This window comes from Mustela lutreola, chromosome 5 (assembly GCF_030435805.1).
Source record: "Mustela lutreola isolate mMusLut2 chromosome 5, mMusLut2.pri, whole genome shotgun sequence".
Taxonomy (NCBI): domain Eukaryota; kingdom Metazoa; phylum Chordata; class Mammalia; order Carnivora; family Mustelidae; genus Mustela; species Mustela lutreola.
The window spans coordinates 27272633-27297949 of record NC_081294.1 but is presented as its reverse complement, the minus strand read 5'-3'; the positions used below and the strand labels follow the sequence as shown (position 1 = coordinate 27297949).

The 25317-nt window shown below is 45.6% G+C and overlaps 1 protein-coding gene across 7 annotated transcripts in view; it reads right to left on the bottom strand.

Moving 5' to 3' along the window:
- The window catches only part of RAI14 (retinoic acid induced 14), a 143953-nt gene that overhangs the window by 40843 nt on the left and 77793 nt on the right, over window positions 1-25317 (bottom strand). For 3 of the 7 annotated variants that reach the window (XM_059173757.1, XM_059173761.1, XM_059173762.1), the window contains exons 1-2: window positions 12905-13056; window positions 12643-12773 (exon numbers count right to left, since the gene is read on the bottom strand). In XM_059173757.1, the coding sequence (XP_059029740.1) occupies window positions 12643-12773; window positions 12905-12958 (185 nt within the window). In that variant the 5' untranslated portion in view covers window positions 12959-13056. Of the gene's footprint in view, window positions 1-12642; window positions 12774-12904; window positions 13058-25317 lie in introns of those variants that run through there. The other 4 variants (XM_059173759.1, XM_059173760.1, XM_059173758.1 and 1 more) reach the window with 2 other exon arrangements.

Sequence of the window (25317 nt, the reverse complement as noted above, 5' to 3'; positions counted from 1 at the left end):
GTCTTTCTTTTTGAAGACAAGAAACGTCATTCAAGGCTCTATATATCCTAGGAGAGAGATTTTATTGGCTTGTTTCTCTCTTCAGACCGGTCAAGAATTCAGTGAAAGAGGAAGAAAGGGTATAAAAGTTTTCTACCTGCTCCTCTGACCCCCACCCCTCTCAGCCCGGTGACAGGGACTCTCGTCACTGCCCAGGGACACAGCAGGGTAGGCTCTCCAAGAGCCTAAGTCTGAGCTACTCAGAGTCAAGTTCACAGACCAGGATCTCATTAGAAATGTAGGCTCCCAGGCCCCACGCCACGTCTCCTGAATCCAGAGCCGTGTTTACAACTTGCCAGCTGATCCACCTGCACATTCAAGTTGGAGAACCCCCATTCCCAGTGGAGGACAAGTTAAGAACCTCACACTACCATTTTTGCCACACTGCCCGTTGTTTCAAAGCTCTTGGGAAGGCACAATCCCCTTGGGCTTAAAACCAATCTTGTGGGGTATGTTCCACAAAAAAAAGGAATCTACACTCTTTTAAGTTTCATTGTAATAGGGAATGTTCAGCGTTGCTTCTACAACTCCACTGGGCCATTGCACAGAGAAGTAACTGAAAGGAGCACACACAGAGCAGCCTGAAGACTTACATAATACCACTTTGATCCCTTTGCTGCTTACTGATACCAGGAATTTCTCTGCATTTGTCACTTGGAAAGTTCCCAAGGTTTCTGTGCTTATGAGTTTGGTGACTCCCGATCTCTCTGGCCTCCACAACGAGTTCTGCTTTAACGCATTACATCCCTCAGCCAGCCCAAGGGAAGGATAACGATTATCCCCATTTCTCCCAAGAAGGACTTGGAAACGTTAGCACAGAGGAGTTTGGTAACTTGCCCCAAGTCCCAGCACTACAAAGCAGGGGAACTAACCGAGGCATTCTGCCTCTACGGCTGGCACAGTATCACCGTGTGGGGTAATCACACCATGTTAAATCATGGGCAATGTGGGAAACACTGCAATTTTTAAACACTGCTCTTTAAAAAAACAATGTTGAGGGGCGCCTGGGTGGCTCAGTGGGTTAAGCCTTGCCTTCGGCTCAGGTCCTGATCTCAGAGTCCTGGGATCGAGCCCCGCATGGGTTCTCTGCTCAGCGGGGAACCCTCTCTCTCTCTCTGCCTGCTTCTCTGTCCACCTGTGATCTCTGTCTGTCAAATAAATAAATAAAATCTTAAAAAAAATAAATGAATGAAAATTTAAAAATAATGAAAAACAATGTTGATCCTTTAAAAAAAAAAAGAAAAAAAGAAGTATTTGATCAAAAAAGCAAATACGGTCTCCTCAGTGGGGCAGATTCGGGTTGCGCGTGCTCCCGGACGGCTGGGAAAGCAGTCTCAGCGCTGAAGCAAACAGAGCCCGCCACGGAGCTTCCATTTCCTACAAAAGCACTCAGCGAGTTGTGCAAACCTTCCCGAAATAAATAAATGCCTCGGAACAAGACTGAAATATTTCTCCAGGCTCTTAACCCGAAGAGGATTTGAGCTGTTGCTCTGCAGAAGCCCATGAGTGATGGCCTGGAAAGTTCCTTCTATCTTCCAGAGTAATAAACAATTCTTCTGGTTTCTGACTGCCAGCTGAAACATATATTTGGAGGAAATACAAACTCACAAGCCTCCTTTTAGAACAACTCCAATTTTTTTCAGTGTACTCATTCATAGAGAACTTCTCTCAAACCCAACTGCTGCCCTTCACTGCAACCCCAGCTCCCGATCCCAAAGGGGCTGACAGGTCAAGAATGCAACAGGCTGGGGCACTTGGGTGGCTCAGTGGGTTAAAGCCTCTGCCTTCGGCTCAGGTCATGATCCCAGGGTCCTGGGATAGAGCCCCACATCAGGCTCTCTGCTCAGCAGGGAACCTGCTTCCCTTCCTCTCTCTCTCTGCCTGCCTCTCTGCCTACTTGTGATCTCTGAGTGTCAAATAAATAAATAAAATCTTTAAAAAAAAAAAAAAGAATGCAACAGGCTGGCCATCTCATTCAGCCCTCCCACACCTCCCACTGCCTCTGCAACCAACTCTCACTCCTCAAGTCAAGCAAACAAACCCTCATGCCCACACAAAGAAATAACCACACAGCAAACGGTACCGGCAAGAGCCACATCCAGAGTCCAGAGGGTTAGGAGGTTCCAGAAGGATAGGCTGATCCAACATCCTCATTTCCCAGATGGTGACACTGAGGCTCAGAGAGGTTAGTAAAAATATGTAAAAGAGCAGGACTTGAATTCTCAGCCCTGGCTTGAAGAGCAGTTTCTCTAGAATAAACACATATCTCCTTCTTTCCTTTTAAAACCCTTTATTTCCATGTGGTCCATATATACAATGGAATATTATGCAGCCATCAGAAAGGCTGAATACCCACTATGTGCACTGATATGGATGGAACTGGAGGGGATCATGCTGAGTGAAATAAGTCAAGCAGAGAAAGACGATCAGCAGATGGTTTCACTGATACGTGGAATGTTAAGGAATAGCACGGAGGACCATAGGTGAAGGGAGGAGAATTTGAAGGGGGAGAAATCAGAGAGGGAGACGAACCATGAGAGATTATGGACCCTCGGAAACCAACTGGTTTTGTGGGGAACGGGGGGGAGCAGGGTGATGGGTATTGAGGAGGGCGCATGATGTGATGAGCACTGGGTGTTATATGCAGCTAATGAATCACTGAACACATCAAAAACTAATGATGTACTATACAGTGGCTAACTGAACATAATAAAAAAAGAAACAAACAAACCAAAAAAAAAAAAAAAAAACCCTTTATTTTCCAGAGAGAAGTTGCTATGGTCAGTGAGGTTCAGAAACATTTCATGGCAATAATAACCAGCTTCCCATCATCCTAGAGCGCTTCAGCATCTCCCAAACACCTAAAAATCACCTATCCTTTAATTGCGTTCTTTTGGTGAGACCTATTTCTGGAGGGGGAAGAAAGGATATTAAGTCATATTAAATCAAGGAAGCTAAGTTATTCAGAATAAGGATGTCATTCCAAGTCCTTCCTCTGACCCTCCAGGCTTTACCTGAGGGGGTCTGGCTTCCACTCTGACCTCGCCTTGTAGCTCTCCCCCTGTTTACTGGGCACATCAAACGCTCTCACAACTCAGGGCCTTTGCACCTTGCTGTTCCCTCCCCTGGAACACCAGTTCCAGGAAAGTGCATGGCCTGACCTCTGATTCCACTCAGCAATCCGTTCTGGGGAAGGGGTCTGCTCAAAGAGGCCCTCCTTTTCCAAGCTGATTCAATGTGGCCTCTGGCCCCTTCATTCCCTTCTGCGCACCTGGTATTACATTAAAGAAGCACGCGTCATCTGCCCCAGCTGACCGCACCTTCCACGCAGGCACAGACTTTGTCTTGCCTGTTGCAATTTTCATGGTACGTAGATGTGATTTTTTTTTTTTTTTGATAATGCAAACCTTTAGTTTTGAATTTGCTTTTCCAATCTGAAGTTGCTGTGTTTCCTTAAACCAAGGCACACACATAAGCTGGCATGACAGTGTTTTTCTCAGGTTGTAATCTCAAAACTTAGGTTATGAGAAGTTTGATTTTGTCTCCCAACATCGTATCATACTGTGATTCTCAAAGCGTGGTCCACAAAACAGCAGGATCACATCACCTGATGTATTTGTTAGAAATACAGATTCTTAGGATCCTGTCCAGACCCTGGGGTGGAGGCAGCGGTATGTTTTAAGAAGTTCTTCCCAGGTGATTCTGAGACATATTCCATTTTTAGAACATCTGCATGACAGGAAGAAGTGTGAACTCTTTTTTTCAGTGTTCTTTGGTTTGGGTCTCTACTCTGCCATTCTCAAATATGGCACAGTGAACGGACTCAAATTCACTGGCCTCTGTTTACTCATCTGGTCCCTATGATCAAATGAGACTTAACTCACACTAGGTACTACGGGGGGATAATCCTTAATCCTACAAGATCTGGATCTCCATTTCAGATTATAATCTGAGGGTTAGGAAGGCAGGACTATCTAAGAGCATCTAGTTATAAAAGCCTTGAAAATCAGAATTCTACCCAATCCCAGAGATCAACTCTACAGGCAACAGAGACAAACGCCTGCAGGCAGGGTAGTGCCACCATGTGGCTCCCAGCCATTTCAGAAGCAGCTCCAGCAGGGACCTGCTCACCGCCTCTGTTAGCAATTGATGTGGCAGAAAGTTTGAGGAAAGCAAACACTGGCTGCCTTCTCTCGCTCGATGTTTCAGATAGATATAATAAAAGGTGATTGAGGGACGCCTGGGTGGCTCAGTTGGTTAAGCCACTGCCTTCGGCTCAGGTCATGATCCCAGCGTCCTGGGATCGAGTCCCACATCGGGCTCCTTGCTTGGCAGGGAGCCTGCTTCTCCCTCTGCCTCTTCCTGCCACTCTGTCTGCCTGTGCTTGCTCTCGCTTCTCTCTCTATGACAAATAAATAAATAAAATAAAATCTTAAAAAAAAAAAAAAAAAAAAGAGTCACACCCCTAACCAAATGAGCCACCCACGTGCATTAAAAAAAAAATAAATAAAAGGTGATTGGCATAAAGAAAATAAAGGGTGTAAAAATAGGATTACTGTCCTTTAAGTGCTTACCATGTGCAAACGGAATCAGCAGTGGGGTTTCAGGGACAGAGCTCTCCTGGGGACAAGGCAGAGAGGCACGGGGTGGTTGGGGAGGCGGCAGTACTGAGATGAAAGACCACATACTCAGAGCTAAGAAACTCCATGACATTTAAGCTGGGCATTGGTTCTTTTCCTGCAGGATTGTTTGGTTTCATAAATGTGATCTGGAAATAGCACTTGGGCATTATGAAATCTCCATTAGGACAATGATTTGTCTCTTACATTCATGAAAGATCCCCAGACTCTAGAACCTAGAGCCTAGAATGGGGGTGATTTGCACTAATTCCCAAAGCTTTCTGACCCACACTCTCTGCTCATAAAGTACACCAGGGTGACTGAGAGCATCGTACAAGAAAAACCTATGGGAAACTGACAGGGTCTTTAAAATGGTGAAGGAATGAACAGTTTTTTTGAAAGAATGACACACAGAAAAGTCCCTAGCCGGGCAGTGGGACATGCAATATTAACATGGTTAATAACATCTCCTTTCTTTTAACTGGATAAGATTGGGCTCTAACCCTGATAGTCTAACAACAGGGATAAGATATGTACAGAGGTAACCAAGACCCATCATATCCCTGGAGGTTTAAGGGGGCAACAGTGAGAGCAAGCTCAGCCACTTTGGAAATTAGGAAAGGCTTCATAAAACTGGGCCTTGAATGGTACCATGGCTTGGTGGATGAGTGGTGGTTGGGGGTCGGGGGATTTTGGAAAGTGCGAATTTCAGGACCCCAGGTGAGAAAGTGCAAGTGTTTCTCAAGACCGGGCACTTGCCAAGGGATCTTACAGGCCTCCGACTGTAAGGTGCCTGGCTGCTGTCAGCATGAGAACCTCCTGCTCCAGGAGGGCCCCCCCAACACCACCTGTCTCTCTCTCTCTCTCTTTCTCTCTCAGGTTTAGAATGAGCAGAAGTCACTGCATGCACTGAATCCATGCCCATCCGCCCCTGCTCTGCTCTCTATCACACAGAACCACATTTCCCAGGCTCTCCTGACCTCTGAGTGTGGGGGTCATCCAGCCAGAGGAGGATATGGCCGGAGAAATGGAAGGAAGAGAAAAAGCCAGACTCCCTCAACCTTGAGCCACAATGACCCATTTGTGTGTCTGAAGTCCTTCACTCTCAATATCCTTAACCCAGCTTCAAAAAGGTTTAAACTGAAAAATCCTGTGATCCTACCCATTCCTGATCAACGTTGGAAGGTTTTTTTTTTTTTTAAGATTTTTAAGTAATCTCTACACCCAGCTTGGGGCCCGACCTCCAAACCCTGACATCATATGCTCTGCCAACTGAGCCTGCCGGGCACCCCTATCAATGTAATTCTTAATTTTCAAGTCTATTCTCATCAATTCGCACTACTGTGGTTTCAAGTCTTCCTTTCAAAGCACAATTCTGCATTAAGATCTGCTCAGCTTTAACATACAATATACTATTTCTCTTTAAAAACCCGGTGTCTTATGTTACTTTAACACAATTGACCTTAAGCCCAAATTGTCATTTTATTTTGCGCACAAGCATTACGTATACGTATATGTACACGTGTGCCTGCTGGGAGTGGGAGGTGGGGTGGGAACCACCATGGCTCCCTGGGCCTTCCCCAGCCCACCTGGAACCCACCACTGGGTAAAGCCTGTCAGGAAGCTGGGGGCTATGGAACCTAGGGTCTCAGTGTGGAATGTTACAACAGGAGTTCTCAGTCACCTGGGTGCCTTAAAAAACTCCACACCTTCTGAACCCCCCACCTCTCACATAGGTGTGTTTGAGGGTCACATCAGCATTTTCAAAGCTGTCCCGGTGATTCTGATGGCACTGAAACTCCAATAAGCTCTTAGAGAAGGGAAGGAAACCGTAATTGTGATGTCACTGCTTTCCTTTTCAATGTGGGAAAGGCTCTATTCACGCTATGATCAACACCTACACTGTCCTCCTAGACCCCATACCCACCGCAGTCCGCCCCGTCCACTTCTCAAGGCCGCCTGACATCGCACCCCAGGCAGGAAATGTTTCTGGGCTACTGCGGTGAGGCACCGGCTCTCCCCAGATCGAACCCCTTGCAGTTAGTATTTTGTAGTTCGACACCTAATCATTGTCCCATGTTTTCACTCGTCTTGTCTTCTCCGACACTTGTCTTATCTTCTCGTAGATGCTACGTATTTTGTGGGCTAAGGTGATTTTTCTTCCTTCTTTTGTGTATGCTTACAAGAGTTTGGAACATGCAGGAAAGGGAGTAAGTACCTCCCAACTGGTAGGTTAATTGAACAAACATTTGGGCACAGTGGCAGGTAGGAACAGAAGTTTTATCACCTTCAAAAATCTATGTGGCCCGAAGCAAAGTGGATATGCAATAGAGCGATTAAACCCTTCAGTTTATCCCTCTGTCAGATACCAATAGGGTTTTATGAACGATCTAGGGTGACTTTGCCTGGAAGGCAACTTCCCAGGGAAGGAGGCTGCGGTTAGGCACCAAGTATGTAGCAGTTTTAGGTAAATGAGTTTGGTGGCCCTCTGTGAGAGCTGGAGAAGGCAGCCCAGACAGCGTGATTTGCTGTCTATGACGGAACTGCTGTATCCCTGCTCTGAGAAAACAGGAAAATAGTGCAACTAGCCTCCAGACAGAGAAACCCTTTATTGTCCTGATTTGAATTCAAAGACTACCTCCTCTATTTTATATTTAAGCTCCATGGAGTCATCTAAAAACACGAGCACAAATTTTTGCTTTCAAAACAAAAAGATCAGGTTTCTGAAATGTGGACCACGTATCCTCACCCTATATATGTCTATACACACATGCCTGGGTGGTATTTCTTCAAATACCATAGTCCCAGCAGTGATTATATTTAGTCTGGTTGTTCCTAAGGCAAACATACATAACTTTAATTAAATGCATATCTAAATGTGGGGGGAAGCATCTTGAAGCAATTAGGCTGTTCTATGGTAAGAGTTTTTAGGGCAATGATATCCTGCCACTTCCTCACCTCCACCATGGAGAGAGAACAGATGGGTCAGGGAAGCCAAGCCTGACCCCATAAACACAGGCTGCAGCTATAATTCTCTGCCTTGCTCTATTGTGTTCTCTTCTGGCCCCAAACAGCACCCTTCTTTTACTTAGTCCTAAATGAATTCCAGTCATTCGATTGCTTTTTTTTTTTTTAAACCCCTCTCTGATCAGTTTTAGAGGCAAAAAATTTTCAGACAAAGTTTCTTCGCTTTCCCTAAAGGAAATGTGGCAGAAAGAAACTCAAAGTCTGAAGAATTACCAAACCACCCTTCTGGTCATTGACTTTGGGTTATGGAGGCTTCTGGAGAATGTCCACCAAGATGGCGGCTGTTGCCACCTCATTATTTCCCAGGGTTAGCTGGTTCTCTAGGTAGTAAAGGCTGAGTATTTTTCTCTTTCAACTGTACTGGAAGCAGGGAGAAGGGCAGCTTCAGGTTCTGCTGTCTACCAGAATAGTTCTTTCCCCCTTGAACCCCAAGTTAATCTACTCCTAATCAATTTATCCATGAGGTATCACTACAAAGAGTGTTTTCTCCATAAATGTCATGCTAAAAAGACATTCCACAAAAACTGACTGAATGCCTCTTCTCTGCCAGGAATTGTGGGAGACCCCAACACAACAACAAAAATCATTCTTGACAAGACAGATTCTTGTCTTTAGGGAGCTTACTCTGTTATAAGGGATCCAACCCTTTCAGACAACAAAGGGGGTTTTTCAAAGCTCTACAGCCTTTTCTGTTGTTCTTATTCTTTTGGTAGAATAAGTCAAGCTGTAATCAAGATTCCAGGATTTCAGAGAGAAGAAAAATTTTAAAGGGACTGAGAACATCAGAGCAGAGGCCTTCTGGACTGGACACCAAACCTGGGCCAACAGGAGGGGAGGGCAGGGAGCCAACAGCCCTGCCTCCAGAAGAAGGCCAAGGACAAGAGTAATGGCAGTGGGAGGCAAGTGGAGTCACGGCAGGGCCAGTGGGAGGGGCTGGAAAGCCCAAATCAGGACAAGGTTGTCTAGCAAGAGGGAGAAACATTGTCCATTACCTCAACAGAACTATAAAATGGGTTAGTACAAAAGCTTGTTAGAAAGGAGGCCTCCAGCATAATTGGGTAGGCAGGGGGATAAGTCAAAGAGTAAACCCAAAGGAGTAGGCAGAGAATGAAGCAAGGACCTAACCAAGTGTGTGCCTGGCCTTACCCTTTGGAGACAGCTGCCAACCCCTCCATACATGTCCACAAACAAACGCTAAGCCAGCAAACTCCACGGGGCCAATGCGGCCAAGAGTTTCAGCAGAGGGGACGCGTTGCCTCGCTCTGCCACGGACTCAGTTACTAGCCTGCATGCTACCCAACCAATGCATGTGGCGAGAACGGGACAGGACAAAGAAGAAGTCTCCACAGGTCGAGAAAAATCTTCAAACGTGAGGGAGACACAGGTGTACTCGGGCAGGAATGCATGGATTCGACTAACCCAAACATGGAAGTGCAGACCTCCAGCAGTGAGGGGACAGAAGCCAAGGGAACAACACCGCTTGGGGTTCCTGTTAACAACAGAGCTCTGGGCCAGGCATGATTCCATGCCGCCAAAGGGACAGGAGGCATGGTGTCCAACCCCACAGCGCCCCCTTCTTCTGGATACCAGAACTACCACGTTTGAATGAAACTATGAAGCGAGATAGACTGAACCCCGTGCGGCCTCTGACAATTCAGCCCTTGCAGTTATCACTTAGCAACTTTAATCATCATAAGGACTATGCCAAGCAGAAAAATTAAATGTTAACAGATGATTATTTATGAAAAATCTTCCACTGAAAAAATAATGAAAGACCTTCTCTTCCTTTTTTTAATAGTTCCTCTTTCTACACAGAAGTCATCAAAGCAAAAAAAGAAAAGAAAAGAAAAGAAAAAAGCAGACTTGTAATTATGAAGGCAAGGGTAGAACTTAGAACTGGTTCTGGAGTTAATTCAGGGAGAGGCAGATCCCATGAGCCTTGGTTTTACCATCTGCAAAACAGAGGGGGTGATTTTGGTCTGTCATACTCACTGCTGTCATTAAAAGAAAAGAGAATGGGGCGCCTGGGTGGCTCAGCAGATTAGGCATCTGCCTTTATTTAGCTCAGGTCATGATTTCGGGGTCCTAGATCAGGCCCCACATCGGGCTCTGAGCAGGGAGCCTTATTCTCCCTCTCCTCCCTGCTTGTGCTTTCTCAAATAAATGAATAAAATCTTTAAGAAAGATAATAGAATGAAGAACTGATCTCTGCTACAGCAAGGATGAACTCTGAAAACCTTACACTTGGTTAAAAAAAAAAAAAAACCCACAGCCAAGGGGTCCAATAGTATGATTCCATTTATATTAAATCTCCGGAATAGGCAAATCCACAGAGACAGAAAGCAGATTAGTGGTTGCCAGGGGAAGGGAGGCAGGCTGAGGAGGGTCACTGCTTCGGGAGCCCAAGGTTTCCTTTTGGGACAATGAAGAATTTCTGGAACTAAAGGTTGATGGTCACACAACATTGGGAATGCACTTAATGTCAATGAAAAGACTACTTTAAAATGGTTAAGATGGTAAGGTTGATGTTATGTATATTTTCCCACAACAAGAGAGAGAAATTAACTACCTGGCCATCTACTCGACCCATAATTAACATCTTATTAACAAAAGGTACAAGTTTATTAACACTTGTGGCTAAGCTGCTAACCTAAATTTTCCACTTTCTTTTTTGTGAGTATTGTCTTGGACAAAACTATCAGAAACATCTATCTGCCGTCTCTCTCGGAGGGATGTAGGAGACTGTGGGAGCTGGGATCAGCAGGAGCCCAGGGACAAGAAGCAGACAAGAGTCCAAAACTCTCATAGCAAGTTTAGGAGTGTGGCCTCTGCCTCTGATGCTCAGAAGCCCGGACTCCAAATGGGGCTTCCTGGGGAAAAGGGTAATTAACGCATTTGAGAAATCTTTTTTGAGTATCTGTAAGGGGAGCAGGGGGCTAGATGGTGTCACTATAGGGATGAGCTATAAGGTAAAAAGACCCTTCCGTCAAGGAAATTACAATCTAGACTGCAAGAGGGTTAAGATCAAAGCATTATGTAAGGTTGAGTAGGCAACTCATTCAATAGGATCATTGGCCCACCCTGCTTCCCGCCTCAGAATCCACCAGGACATGGCCCTGGGCCCCACACCCGAGACACGGGCCTCTGCAAAGTTGGGAAGTCAAACTCAGGCTGACAGCGAGGAGCTCAACCTGGGGCTTCAGTGGAGAGCACAAGCCTGGCTCCTAGGGAACCAGACTCCAGTCTGAGTGAGAACACTTCCCTCTTCCCCTTGCCTATCACCGAGCCTGACTGACCCTCAACAACGGAACTGGTGTCCAGGCTGCAGGATTCAGCGGGTTCCAGGAAGAGCATTTCATTGATAAAATTTTCAAATGTGAGGCTCAATCTTCTCCTGAAAATTTGCCTTTTATTCTCACTATCTGTCAATCAATCTAGAGTCAATCTCGTCTCTGGATGATGGTGCTCTCTGGCTGAACTGGATGGGATGCTTTGAAAAATACTGATCCCTAGGCCTCTCCGAGGATGACATGTTTCTGAACATTTGGAGTGCCTGTGGCATCAGTGTGTTTTTAAAGTACCCCACGTGAGTCTTGGCCAGGAGCTGCCAGGATCAAGAAGCCACTCATCGAGGAGAGGAAAGAAAGGGAACTGGCTCGATCAGGTTCCTACTGGGGGCCATCGCCAGCTCTTTACATAGGGTGCCTATAGCTATGAGGTGCCCCTTTCCTAATCTCCTGGAACGGTTCCGCCTGCGATCATAATGGGCCCTAGAAGCAGCGCTCCACCTTGGAGGGACAAGTGATTAGGAACAGAAACCCCAGCTTCCTTGCCCCTTGGGTTGGGTAACTCTCAGGCATATCTGGAACCTGGGTATGAACACTAGTTCTGCAAGGGGCCAGAGAGTCAGTATGCTGAGGTTTGTAAGCCTTAACTCCTCCGATCTGCCTTTGCAGGACAGAAGCAACCACGGCCAATGCTACGTAATGGATTTGGCTCTATTGCGCCCCCCAAAAAACTTTATTTACAAAAACAGACTGTGGGCCAGAGGCCAACCCCTCCTCTGAGTCTAAAAAGAGACTCCCAAAGGTCTTAGCAGGATGGGGTTCCAGCTGCCCATAGCACGAGCCCGTCAGTAACAAACCATTGGGCTTTCAGGCCTTCCTGTGTGCTCCTGGGAGCGCTGGCTAGAGAAACAGCTCACACTCAAATCTTTGTCTCAGAACCTGCTTTTGGAGGTGCCTAACCAAAGTCAGGATCTTGTTTTATATTCAGAATGACCCTAGTGGTTAGATATTATCATCTCCCATTGCAACTGAATAAATTAAGATTCAAAGAGTTCATGACTCATGAGTGACGAAGTCCAGATTAGAAGTCGGCTTAGCTACAAAGTCAATGACCTCTCTACAGTATGACCAGAGTAAGCACGGATACAGATAAACACACACGCGCGCGCAGACACACACGCACACCCCTTAATCAAATCTGTAATTCTAATTATGGCAGGCAAGAGTACCAGCAACGGCAAAGTATAATGCAAAATTCACACGACTCATGTAATCACTGATCAACATTAAGGAAGGGGTTTTAAAAGAAGTAACAATATAAATAATAAGGCCTGAGGGCTATGAAAAAATTACCCTCTTTTATGCTGTTTCTAATGTCGGACAGAATTCCTTCCCCACGTATCACTTGGTTCTATTTCGTCTCTGGTGCAATCTTTGGTTACACCTGAAAACAAACATAGCCACTGACGGTAAAGCCCAGTGTGCAATTTGGAACTTGAAAATCTCCTCCTACCCATTTTAACATGAGGGGTAGGAACCGGAGACGACAGTCATTTCACAAAGTCTCCGTCAAGGCATTTGTGAAGTTCCCTCATGGATCCCAAGGACTCCAGAGAACACTCTCGAGAAGCCAGAATCGCTACAGTTAGCAACCAATCTTTTGAGCTTACGCGGTCTTGCCCTCGCTGTCGTGCTTGGTGGCACTGGCCCCCTTCTTGCCCAGCAGGGAGGCCACCTTCTCGGGATCCCCATTCTCCACAGCCTGCAGCAGCCGGTCATCATTCTTGTTCCACTCGTTGGTCTGCGGAGCAAAGGGGAGACGCAGAGCTAGTGAACAACAGTGGCCGCAGTCACACTGACCAGCAGGACCCCAGTGCTCCCGGTCCCCACCCTCCCGTCACTGAAATCAAAAGCTGTCCCCAAATCGGATACCTTCCCCTTCACTGGGGAGACATTCAAGAAGACCGGTTTCCCAAAGGAAAACATTAGTGGAACAGCAGCTGGTCAGCAAACCCTGAAATAAAGCCCCTTCTTCTCAGTGAGGCTGGGAAAATGAAGCCACTCGAAAAGACCTCGAGGCAAGTTTACACATTAGCTTGTTTGCAGCTAAACTCTGACAGCTGGCTCCTCAGGATACTGGCCTTTGACCCGGGCCACAGCTCACTGGGCCCACGGTGTTACAGAACCAAACCGGCCCACAGCCCAAGGTTACACACAGGGTTTATTTACACACAGCTCTTCGCCTGCTTTCATTGCCACTCTTTCTGGCCTGTTCCCTGGGCCTTGACTTTTGAGCTGCATAATGATTTTAAGTAGCTATCCGGGCTACCAACTCAACAAAGTATCATCAGAAACAAAACTTCAGGGCGCCTGGGTGGCTCAGTGGGTTAAGTCTCTGCCTTCAGCTCAAGTCATGATCTCAGGGTCCTGGGATCAAGCCCAGCATTGAGCTCTCTGCTCAGCGGGGAGCCTGCTTTCCCCCGGCCCTGCCTGCCTCCCTGCCTACTTGTGATGTCTCTGTCAAATAAATAAATAAAATCTTTAAAAGAAAAACAAACAAACAAACAAACAAACAAAAGAAACAAAACTTCTTCCTGAGTGACTTCTTAAACATCAAGTGGCTTGGAGCAAAGCCTCCACCAATGCCAAGCCCAAGCCTCAGACAGAATCATTCTGTGAACCACAGCAACAATAAAGCTTTCATGTGCATAAAAACCGGTTTTTACTCTTACAAAGGAAAAGAGGAGATCTCCATACAAGAGCAAATGGGCCTTGAGTAGAAGAAGGCCAGGAAGTTTCACATGTGAAAAGGAAGCAGTGAACCACTGAAGCCTTTGGAACAGAGGAGAGAATAAAATCAGTCACTGAAGAAGAGTCATGGGGAGGTGCAGGAGGTATACAGGATTAATTCAGGAAGATGAGATCCTGGGGCACATTTTGGGGCCTCTGGGTCACTCTGCAGGCCGGCCTGCCCTCCAGATCTCTCCTAGTTAAGCCTACTTTCCAGCCCCCCTTGCTGTGGATACCAGCACCCTTAGGGAGATTCCTTCACCCTCCCTAGAACTTTCTGCAGGGCTCTCTTGCTTCCTCATGACCTCTTAAGATCAAAAACCTCCAGGCATTTCATTTTAAAGGTTTGCCCATGGACCACTGCATGGAAGCCGATGGAAGAGATACTAGAAATTTAACAGTTAACAAAAAGGAAATTTTACAGGACTACAACCTTCCATGGCCCAAGCAGCATGTTCCCAATCTCTGCACTGATATAACTGGGAAACCCAACAGGGCTCCACTTTCTGAGACAGCAAAGGTGGGTCTACAAGATGTCCCAGACACCCCTCCAACCCCAGCCTTAAAGAAAGCCACAGGTCATGGAGGAGTAAAACAGAGGTGCACAAGGTTAAGGTAAAGAATCTGTTTTGAGGCTCAGGACTGGGCCCTTCCCATTTCTCAGGACTCTGTCCTCCCCAGAGCCACCACTGAGTGCGAGAACATAAGAATGAGGAAATAGGTTGATATGAAAATCAGAAGTCTGTCCTCTAGGCTGCATGAACTAGATTGATACATCCATGCTATGGACGTTAAGTCACCCCAAACCTCTCAATGTTGGGTCGGGGGGCTCCGGGAATGCAGGATGAACAACAGGAATGACTGCTGGGGCGCAGTCGTCCAGCCTCTCCATCCCCCCAGCCCTTTTCCTTAACCCTTGACTCTCCTACCAAAATGATGTATGCCCAGGTCACATCTCCATAGGTAACCCGATACCTATGCAAGAAACAGAAGTATCAGGACCCCCAACGCCATACCCTCCAATCACCAAATACCCTACCATATATGGACGTGGACCCATGCCCTACCTTGGCCCGATAAAAGACCCCCGCCAACTTCCTCAACTTCCCCTTTCCTAGTCGTGGAACCTCGCCCGAGAGTGCCCACCTCCTCCCAGCACGACTTTCCTGGCTCCCCTTCTCCCGAGCCCTGAAACTTCGCCAGAGAGTGCCTTAGATAAATCTTGCCTTGAGCTGACCTTGCCTGGTGTTGTGTTTACCTCACCTGCGAAACTTTATACTCAGTGCCTCAGTTTCCCAGGGCTTTGGACCAGATGACTAATCTGATTCAAGCTCAAAATGCTTAATCTATAAATGCCCCCCAACCAAACTTTGCTGAAGATTATTCTAGAACAGTATTGTCTTGGTTCATGGAAATGTTTTATATCTGTACTGGATGAACTAATAAGCAAGTTATCCTCACCCAGAGAAGATTTTGTTCCTCAGGGGACATGTGACAATCTAGGCAGACATTTTTGATTGTTGTGACTAGATGCTCCTTGCCTCTACTAGGTGGGGTGAGGGATGCTGCTAAACATTCCACATGGCATAGGATGGCCCCCACCCCACCCCAGCAAAGAATTATCAGGCCCAAACGGTCAATATCACATTAGCCACATGCGGCAGCTGAGCAGTGGAAATGTGACTTGTGTATCTAAGGAATTGAATGGTTAAGTTTAGACTTCAAGTGCCAGTAGCTGGAGGCTATCATATAGGACAGCGCAGCTCTACATGACAGCTCTCTAAATATTTTTAATAAGTTAAGAATGCATCTATGCCAATGTCATCCACACTTCTGCAACTATCAATACACTCACAGAGATGACATTAGGTTTTATCTTCAATGATAAACCAGACATACTACTGCAGAAGAGCAACAAAACATACACTGCCTCAAGCACGGGCCTTTGTTGGTAGAATGCGAAGTTTTACTTAAGAGCAAAACGTAGCAAACACCAAGAAACAGACTGACACCAAGAAACAGACTGAAGTTTATTTCCCCCAGACAGCATTTGACAAGCCAAAACAAAACAAAAATTCATCAAAGTACATTCAGGACCAAAGGTTCCTATCTACATGATCCCAAAGCCACATTATTAGTGCTATCTTTAAATCCTTCCCTAATTTCAACTGACCAAATTAAAACTGGATTGGGAAGATCAAAAGGATATTAAGCCTCAGAGGATATGACCAAAAGTACTTAAGCAAAGAAAGGCCACATGAAAGGATTTTCCTTTTCAGTGCTGCTAAGGCACTCAACTTGGGTAAAGAAAAATCTGGTTCTACGGATTCCCTAAAATTAGTTACATGTGGATATTTAGAGAGTTGTTTCTAGAGGGCACAGCAAGAAAGATGCCCCCCATCACCACCTCCGGAGGACAAGGTCAACGGCACATCCCTTGAGATCTAAAATCCTTCTCTTTTATCTAGTTTCTCCTTATTGCAGGCCAAAAGTTACTTGTCTGTTAGAACAGATGAGATGGACAGAACATGGCTACCCACACACAAAGATTTAATAAATAATCCACACCACCGTTCAAATGTCTGTGCTGCAGATGGGGTTCATGGTAAGTGGCAGGAAGGAAATGGATGCTATACATATTGGCCTTAGAGTCTGAGCCAAGAGAACAGTTCAAAACAAACCAGGAAGGCAGGAGCAAACCTGAGGAAGAACTGGGGGAGAACATAGACCACTGGATGGGAAATGAGAAAGAAGAGTTTACTGTTAATTTTTCCAAGTATGCTAAAAGTGGAGGCAAAAAGGATCCCAGCTTGTCCTCTAACCCTCTAACCTCTCTCTAACCCTCTCTCTAACCTCTCTCTAATCTCTAAATCCAGATTTTGAAATGACATTACCCAGACTGTCAGCCAGCACTCACAAGCAGGTGACGTTAACATGACTGAGCTCTCTAGTCCTGGGCCAGGTGAGCAGTGATACTCATAGGCATTCTGATATGCACGGGCTGTACCATGTTTCTTCCAGAAAGCATGGCTTTCAAGGTGCTATCACCTTCTTCTCCTAAACCCGTCCGTGGAGATTATCCCTGTATTTTCTCCCATAAAACCATTCTACCCAGTGCTGCATTCCACACCAAAAATTCCATGGCCATCACAAGATGAGATAAAACAGATGTTTAATAAATACTTTTAATGTCTGTGCTCTGTGAGAATCCAGAAGCAAATTCTTCTCTTCCCTCTATTCCTCTGCTGAGTGATACTAAACTGAAACCAAGCATCAAAAGTTATCTTGGCCAATCTACTGTCTCACAGGAGGGCTGGCCAGAGTAAGGTTGTGATATTGTATTATGAGAATAATAGGTTTGGTTCTGCCCCTGGTTCCTAGCACTGGAGCTTCTAAAATCCATGAATTTCCCAAATGATAGGGGCAAAGTGTATCTTTTGTTATTCATAATAAGCCCCCTTACATGAGCTAATGGTATTAGGGGCTGGAAGCCCCTAAATAGCTTCAGGATGGGGACTGGTTGGCAGGGGAATCAGCCATGTTTAATTAGAGGGTTAGAACTCTGAGCCCTAACTCCACCTCCAGGTTAGAGACTGAGTCAATCAGCAATGGCCAATGACTTAATCCATTATGACTATAAAATGGAACCTCCAGAAAGACTTAACCCACTCTGAAGCCAGAGGGTTGAACTTCGAGGTTGGTGAACACATTGAGGCGCTGGGGGGACGATGACACTGGAGAGGGAGTAGAAGTGTTGCACGTATGCACCTACACACACATCTCCATCTTGCCCTGTGCGTTTCTTCCATTTGGCTGTTCCTGATTTGTATTCTTATGATAAACTTAGTAATACTAAGCAAAGTGCCTGAGTTCTGTGAGCCATCTCACAAATGATCAAATCTGAGGAGTGGGCTGTGGGAACACCCCCCCCCCCCAACAACAACAACTTTATAGCTAGCTGTTCAAATGTCCAGTTGGCCAGGGACTTGCAAACAGTATTTGAAATGGAAGCAATTTTGTGGGACTGAGCCCCTTAACTTGGGGTCTGACGATACTGTAAGGTCATTAGTGTCAGAACTGAAGTGCACTGCTGGGACACCTTGCTGGTGCCGAAAGAGTTGGAGGATTGGCTGTGGGTACAGAGAAAACCATTTGGTGTCAGAAGCAGATCATATGATAGGTGAAGTTGGAAATTTTGCCATAACAACCCAATGTAATTCATTCATACTCTAGAATCGGGACAGGTTTCTAGAGCCCATCACCACACAAACATCCCATTCCCCCCTCACCGCTTCCCATGGAAATCCCCTCCTTTAAGTGGCACTCCCTCCCACAGAGCTGCTTAGCTCTGCCTCCATCCACACTGGGTTCCTGGTACCCTCAGAATGGTGCTATCAACCTGCAAGCGGGTTCATCCCACATCTACAAAAAATGAGCTTGGAGAAAAACAGCAAACATCAGATGCTATCATATTTAATTAAGTTAAATGTTTTATGAGAGTTTTGATAATGTATACATCCTGGGTGGTGACATAAAATATATATTTGTACTGGGGACTCCCGAGAAAACACATCGGATGCCACTGCTTTAGAATGTTCTGTCATGCCATCCGCCTATGAAAAGGTTTCCTTCTAAAGACTACCTGGAGCCCTGCAGGCTCTTCAAGCCCTAGGTGGTAGTCTCTGTCTGCTTCTCTCCTCCATGATGTCTCAGCGGGCCACCTACTCAGCTGCCTGAAGCCCACAGTCTAGACTCGGTGAAATATTGTGTCCTTTGTTCCAGAGCTCGGTGCCTGCTTGTTTTTGTTTCCCTGTCTTTGCCTCCCTGAAGGCACTGACAACAGCCTTTATTTCTTGCCCCTCTGGTACCTAACACATGCTCGGTACGTGTTGCTGATTTTAGCTGGAATACCCTCCTCTTCCTTAACCTAAATCTCTCTTGTCTTAGCAATTTTTTTTTTTTTGCAATTATTAAACTTTCATTCTTTAGCAAACAACTATTCATGTTTTGGGTATTTTTTTTTAATAGGCTAAATAAATCCAACTCCCTTAACTATTCTACTCCCTTAAATATTCTAAAGCCAATTGTCCAATATTTTAATCATAGGTACACTTTTTCCGAGCCTCTTCATAACCACGGGCCAGGTCTTATCAACTCATCGGGGTGAACCCACTGTCTCCCAGTCACGAGAATCACCCATGCCTCCTCCTGGAGACTCTGATCCCCGAGATCTCAGTCAGCACCCTGAACTCAGGTTCAAGTGTGCTCTTTGATTCTTAGTCCAAGTCTGGGGACAAGTGGAAATTATGCAAAGGCTACCCACAGAAGCATGAAGGAAGGGGGTGGGAGACAAAAAGAATTCTTTACTTTCTCCTTGTAGGACTAAATATTTTGTCTCTCACAAAAGCTTAATACATATTATGCTTTCCCTGAGAGTCGCACATGCACCTTGTGTCTAAGATGTGTAGAAGAATTTTAACAAAGGCATTACTCATAACAGGCAGAAATGAGAAATAATCAAATGTCCAATAACAGAAGAAACATTAAAACCTATCAAGCAACAGAAGGAACAAAGTACAGCAGCACACAACAGGGACGGAGAAAAAAACAAGATGGCTGAAAGAGCACGACGTAGAACACTACAGTCCGCTATATGGAGACGTGGGTGACAACAGGGAAGACAGAGCCCTCTGGTTAGGGATGCGTGCTTGGAGGGTAAACCGATGAAGAAAAGCAAGGACCAGTCTGCCTTAAGAGTCAGAATAGGGATTGGAAGGGAGGCCATCTGAGGAGGGAGGGACACCTGGGAGTATCCTAGGGTCCTGTGCTCTAGCTTGTGACCTGGTTAGTGGTTCCACAGAGGTTCACTTGTTAAATGCTACATTCTTGTTTCATGCACCTATCTCTATATGTGATTTATTTCACACACTCGCGCACGCGCACTGTTTAGAAAGAAGGCTTGTGGTTCACTTTCTGGTCAAATCAACAGAGCGCGGAGTGCCTCTGGACAGTCTGTGTTCTACGCACGTGGTTTCCTCGTGTCTAAAAAGGAAGGCAGCAGCCTGGAGCCAAAATCTGCTTCTGGAAGAGGTCTCCCCGATCCCTTTGAGAATCTGCTCAAATTACGGGCTCTTCTCAGAATAAGGCACAAACACGCCAGAGCTCGCACACAATTCATAAGGGTCTTTGGCTTAAATCCTTATCCCCAGTCCACCAATAAGCGAAAGTCCAGAACTGCTGGTGTAGAATGAGAAACGGCTTCAGAGGTTAGTGCTTTTGAGCTGGAATCCCAGCTCCCCACCTCCCACCTAAGTGATCTTGAGCAGGTTATGCGCGTTTCCTTACCTGCAAAATGGGAGGATCTCGCTTCCTTGCAAATTATCCCGAGAATTAAATGTACATGAAGGGCCTGACACAGACTAGGAACTCCAAAAATGGTGACTATTATTATTGAAATAGATCTTCTGTGCTGTTTCTTTGTGATTCATGCTCTATGAATCTTTTAATATTTACAGCTTAGAACTGATGGTCCATTACCCTTTCAGAGGCAGGTAATGCCTTCGTGCAAATTTAAATTTGTAAATTTTCTACTGCAGTTCCTAAAAATAACATTTTAAAGGGCCCTAGAGAAAACATTCGCAGACATGAAATTAACTATCTTATTGAACATGGCTCAGCTTTCCAGGAGACTGTTTAAACAGATGCTAGTTCAACAGAGCACATTTAGGCCATATTTGCAAGTTATAGGAAGCCATATGTTATGCTGCAGAGACATGTGTAATGTGTCAGCTATGAAGGGCAGCACGTGGGAAAGGCAGACCTTACCTACAGTGTAAGCTCCAAACATTCCTGCTAATTTATCACAAATGAGATTTTCAATGGCTGGCCTCTAAGTTTCCTATTCATCAAATCATTTCCAAATGACACTACTTGCTTACAAGTTTTCTCTCGAAGCTCGGCCTTTGGAAAGCCTTGCCTGCCTCCTGCAAGGATAGCAGACACCATGTCGACCGCGTGATGAACGCTGAGGCTTTGGTGACTGGCAATGTCTGCGGTCAGCCAGACATGGCATCACCTTCTTTTATTTTGGTTTAATCATTAGGAAGTGAAAAACCAGTGGAAACTCACTGGTCACAGACATCTGGCTAGTAGGCAAGTTTGAGTTTGGAATAGGTCAACCCAACCAAAATAATCCAGGGCACAGAGCAATCTCAGAAGAGAAAGAGTTTCTTTGACTTTCTGTAGGAAAGACACTAAAACCCTAATCATCACCAATTAGCACAGCTCCTGTTGTATGGCTGTGCTTTGGGAGCCATCTGGACAAGCTTATTTGAGAGATTATCTTTGGAAATGATGCATTTTTCTCCCTCTAGTTTACGAAGTGCAGACTATTTTGCCAATATAATCAGAAAGATGAAAGTTACACAAAGTAGACCGTGTTTTCACTAGAAAGTTTTCAGATTAGTACCATCCAGAGGGAAAAAAGGAAGAAGAAAGAAGAAAAAGAGCACATCTTCATATTTTAGGACAGAGGACAAGAAACCAGCAAGCCACAGGCCCGATGATATTTTCTCATCAATTGCATAGAAAATTCCATAGCTGTTACATTCATTCATTCACCCAACAACTATTTTGTACTTTTTAAATAGTTGGCATAGTTCTTCCTGAATTTTCCATGTAGATAAAGTAAAGCAATGTGAGAAATATGTCAACAAGACAAAACAGGATATGAGAATGATAAAGTGAGCCATACCGTGAATCACAACAAAAGAAGGGAGGGTCTTTTCATGTAGGCAGATAGGGAAGGCTTTTTTAACTGGATAATGAACTATGCCTTGCAGTGGGTAATATTTAGGTTAATGGAGAGAAGACAAGAAATAATGATTGAAAAATACAAGAGATATTCAGTAAACAGTGAGTTGATCCAAGAGAGGCCTTGGAATCAATGGAACAGCAAGAAAATGTCCAGTCCATCATGACATAAACACTAGACCATTTCACAGAGCCCAGCAGTTTCATAAAGAACTTTCCAATCATGTTAATCACTTCAGACCAATACTTATGAAGAAGTTCATCTAAAATGGGTTGGCCCTCTCCCCACACCTCTACTTTAGATTATTCACACACACAGGTCACTCGTCTCTGTCACCCACCCTGAAATCCATCCCCTTTCCCTCAATGGACTGCGTCAGTGATTCCTGAGGTCTTTCCACACAAACACTAAATTCTGTGTCTTGGACATAATGCATAATTCTAAGCACCTCCATCCAGATACAGGCTGGTCTCTCTGCCCCACCCCTTCACCAGGTACCCTATTCCCACTTCCCATTGCTCCTAGCTCTTCCTAGCCACCTGGACCAGGTTAGTTCCTCTAGTTAGGCTCACTCATGCTTCTCTTCCACAGCACTCAGTAGAACTGTAATTAAGTAGTATTTCTGAAGTATCTTTAGAGGTCTGCAGACCATCCCCCACTCACCAGAGTAGGAGTTCCAGGGCATGGCCAATGGCCAGCATCTGTCTTGTTCACCACTAAACCCCTGGCCTCCTGCCCACCCATCGCCTGCCAGATGGTAAGGGCTCAATTCAGAGCTGTTTGTTGAACAGCTTTGTTTTCCCCCTACTTCTTAGGAGCCACTGTAGATTAAACCCTTCTCCACTGATGCCTTTGTCCCAGTCTACAAATGTCCTGAAAGTCTCCACAATCCTATCAGATTCATTTCGTTGACTACGCTGACCAATGTTAAAATGTTATATTTAAAAATCATGTCACAAGCTATAGTGAGCGCTGTGAACTGTGTAAGACTGATGAATCACAGATCTGTACCTCTGAAACAAATAATACATTATCTGTTAATTTAAAAAAAAAATCATGCTACAAGAGGTAAAAGCAGTCTCAAGGGGGTGGAGGTAAGTTTGGCGATAGGTCAAATCACCTTTATCTTTCAGGGGAAAAAATGATTCTAACCAAGTCAACGGAGTTGAAGCACTCATTTATGTGGTGTTTGGGGGACTGCAAGAGGCCAGAAACTCTGGGAAGTCCTCGACAGAGAAAGATGGATATGCAGTAACCTCAGCTCTAAAGGAGTTCACAACTTTTTTTTTTTTTTTTTTTTTTAACAATTGTATTAATTTGAGAGAGACCAAGATGCGGTGGGAGAAGAAGTCCACTTGTTTTCTGGCTTCTGTTTTCTTGGGGAACCAAGAGGTGAAGTGTGTGGGGTCCATGGTGGGCGACAAAGCTGGAACGATGTTCCCAATAGGCTTGAGGGGACTGTTGAATGAGAAAGAAAACCCACTTGAAATGAATAAAGGGGTTTTCCAGCAGTCCCGGAAGTCCAGCCAAGAGTGGGAATGGCAACTCCATGCATAATCCAACTGGGACTGCTGTGTGCTTTTCCCCTGGAAGCCCTGGGAAGGACAGGAACAAGGGGTGGTTAGCTTGAGGACTGAAGACTAGAAAGATGGGTGAGGCAGACATTCCGGGATCAAGAGCACAGGGGGTGCCGGTGAGCAGATATGTGAAGTGACTGTGGGAGCAGGGATAAGAATGAGGTCTAGGAGTCACAAGGTTGGAGAGCGAATGGGTCGTGCCTTATAAATGGCTTCATGGGATTTGCTGAGTTTCTGCTATGTGCCCCTCCCTTCCAGGGGCCATAAGGAACGGATTTAAGTCATTATAATCACGTACACTGGGTTGAATCGTGTCCTCACACAATGCTCATGCCCTCCCTGAACTTCAGGGTACAGCCTTACTTTGAAATAGGCTCTTTGCACACGTAATCAAGTTAAGATGAGGTCATCGTGGGTTAGGGCGGGGCCCACGTCTGGTGAAAGGTGTCTTTCTAAGGAGAAAGAGAGATGAAGACAGGAGACAGAGAGGAAGGCCAAGTGATGCCAGAGACACAAATCCGGAATTTGGTGCCATCAAGCAAGGACTGCTGGAGAGCACCAGGGGCTAAAGAGGCAAGGAAGGCGTCTTCTCAGAGCCGTTAGTGGGCATACGGCCTTGCTGCCACCTTGATTTTGGGTTTCCAGCCTCCATTTAACTGACAAGGAAACTGAAGTCCAGAAAACAGAAGAATTTCACCCAAATTTACAAGGCCAGAAAGTAAAAGAGTCAAAATTCAAAGCCCAGACCTTCAGTGCCCTTTCTACTTCAGTGCTGCCCCTCGCCCCCACCCCTAACCCCCTCCTCCCGATGCCCATCACACGGAGCAGGGCCAGGCAGAACAAACTTCACAGTGTGGTGGGCTGCATGTGCCCGAGGGCAAGACCACAGTCTGGTGACACTGCGACCAGGAACTCTGGGCTTTGAGTCCCTTGTAAATGCAGGAACCACCTCTAAAGCAGACATTATTATGAAATCTGTAGTCCTACAAAAGCATTTAAAGGAGGATTATTTACTTTGGAAGCATGTTCACAGAAAGACCTCCTTGAACAGTAAGCTCTTTCATGATTTTAATAGAGTTTATTATATAATCATATATAATACAGGTCCAGGTGTATTATATAATCACATATAGGATAGGTATGGACACACATAAATGGGATTTGGTTGATGGAAAGAAATACTCACTGCTTAAAGGGCAGTGCGTGTGTAACAATGACCATCTCAAGGCCAGAGCAACAGGATGCTTGGAGACATGTGTGGCTAGAATTCAAGCAAACATCGTAAGTACTTTTCGCATGTTTTTGAGCTTGATAAGCAGCCACAACCCCAGAGCTTTGCTCTTTACCCAAGTGGAACCAGACCGATTTCACAGATGAAATGATTTCATTCACAAAGTCTTAAGTCAAACGCTTAGATGCACGTCAGGTATCTGAACGGCCAGGGTAGAGGATCGGGGTGATCTCTGGTCATGATCATGCCCAGGTGTCATTCTACAAGGCCACACATCAGACTCCCCAACGTCTCTTTGAAAAAAATATGAATACAAACTTTAAAAATGCTCTGTGGGATTCTGTTCAGCCAGAACTTTTCTTCCTGTTACAACAACAAAGATGACAAACCAGCCTGACAGTAACCAAGTTGGCATCTGTTAAAATGCTGAACTAGACAAGACAGTGAATCAACATTCCTATCTTTCTGCATGTCCACTCTTAATAAGCATCCACGGGCAATCAAGATGCCCCCCTGCAGAGAGAAATGGGCCTGAACCAAGCTCCCTGCACCCTCCTTCAGATGAGCCCCTCAGCCCGATGCCCCTGCCTCGGTTAGCAGTGCGGGCACCCAAGCCATAGGGCCCCTCTTCTCTCCCTCCACCTCTCCAGTCCATCAGCTGCTACGGCTGCCCTCCTGGTTCCCTTGCACTGACCTGGTTTCCATTCCTATGGCCAATGCCTTCACTCCACCTCCTCCACCTCAATACCCTTTGGGTTCGGACTTTTGCCAGGCATCATGCTAGACACTTTAGATGGGGCTCTCCTCTTTCCCAAGCTCCTGGGGCACATGGACAGGTTCAGAGCACCAGGAGAGGTTCTGACATTAATCCTGGTTTATCAGAGACACTTCAGTAGCCTTCCCCTCCCCCCACCTTTCCTTTAGGGCTCTTTAT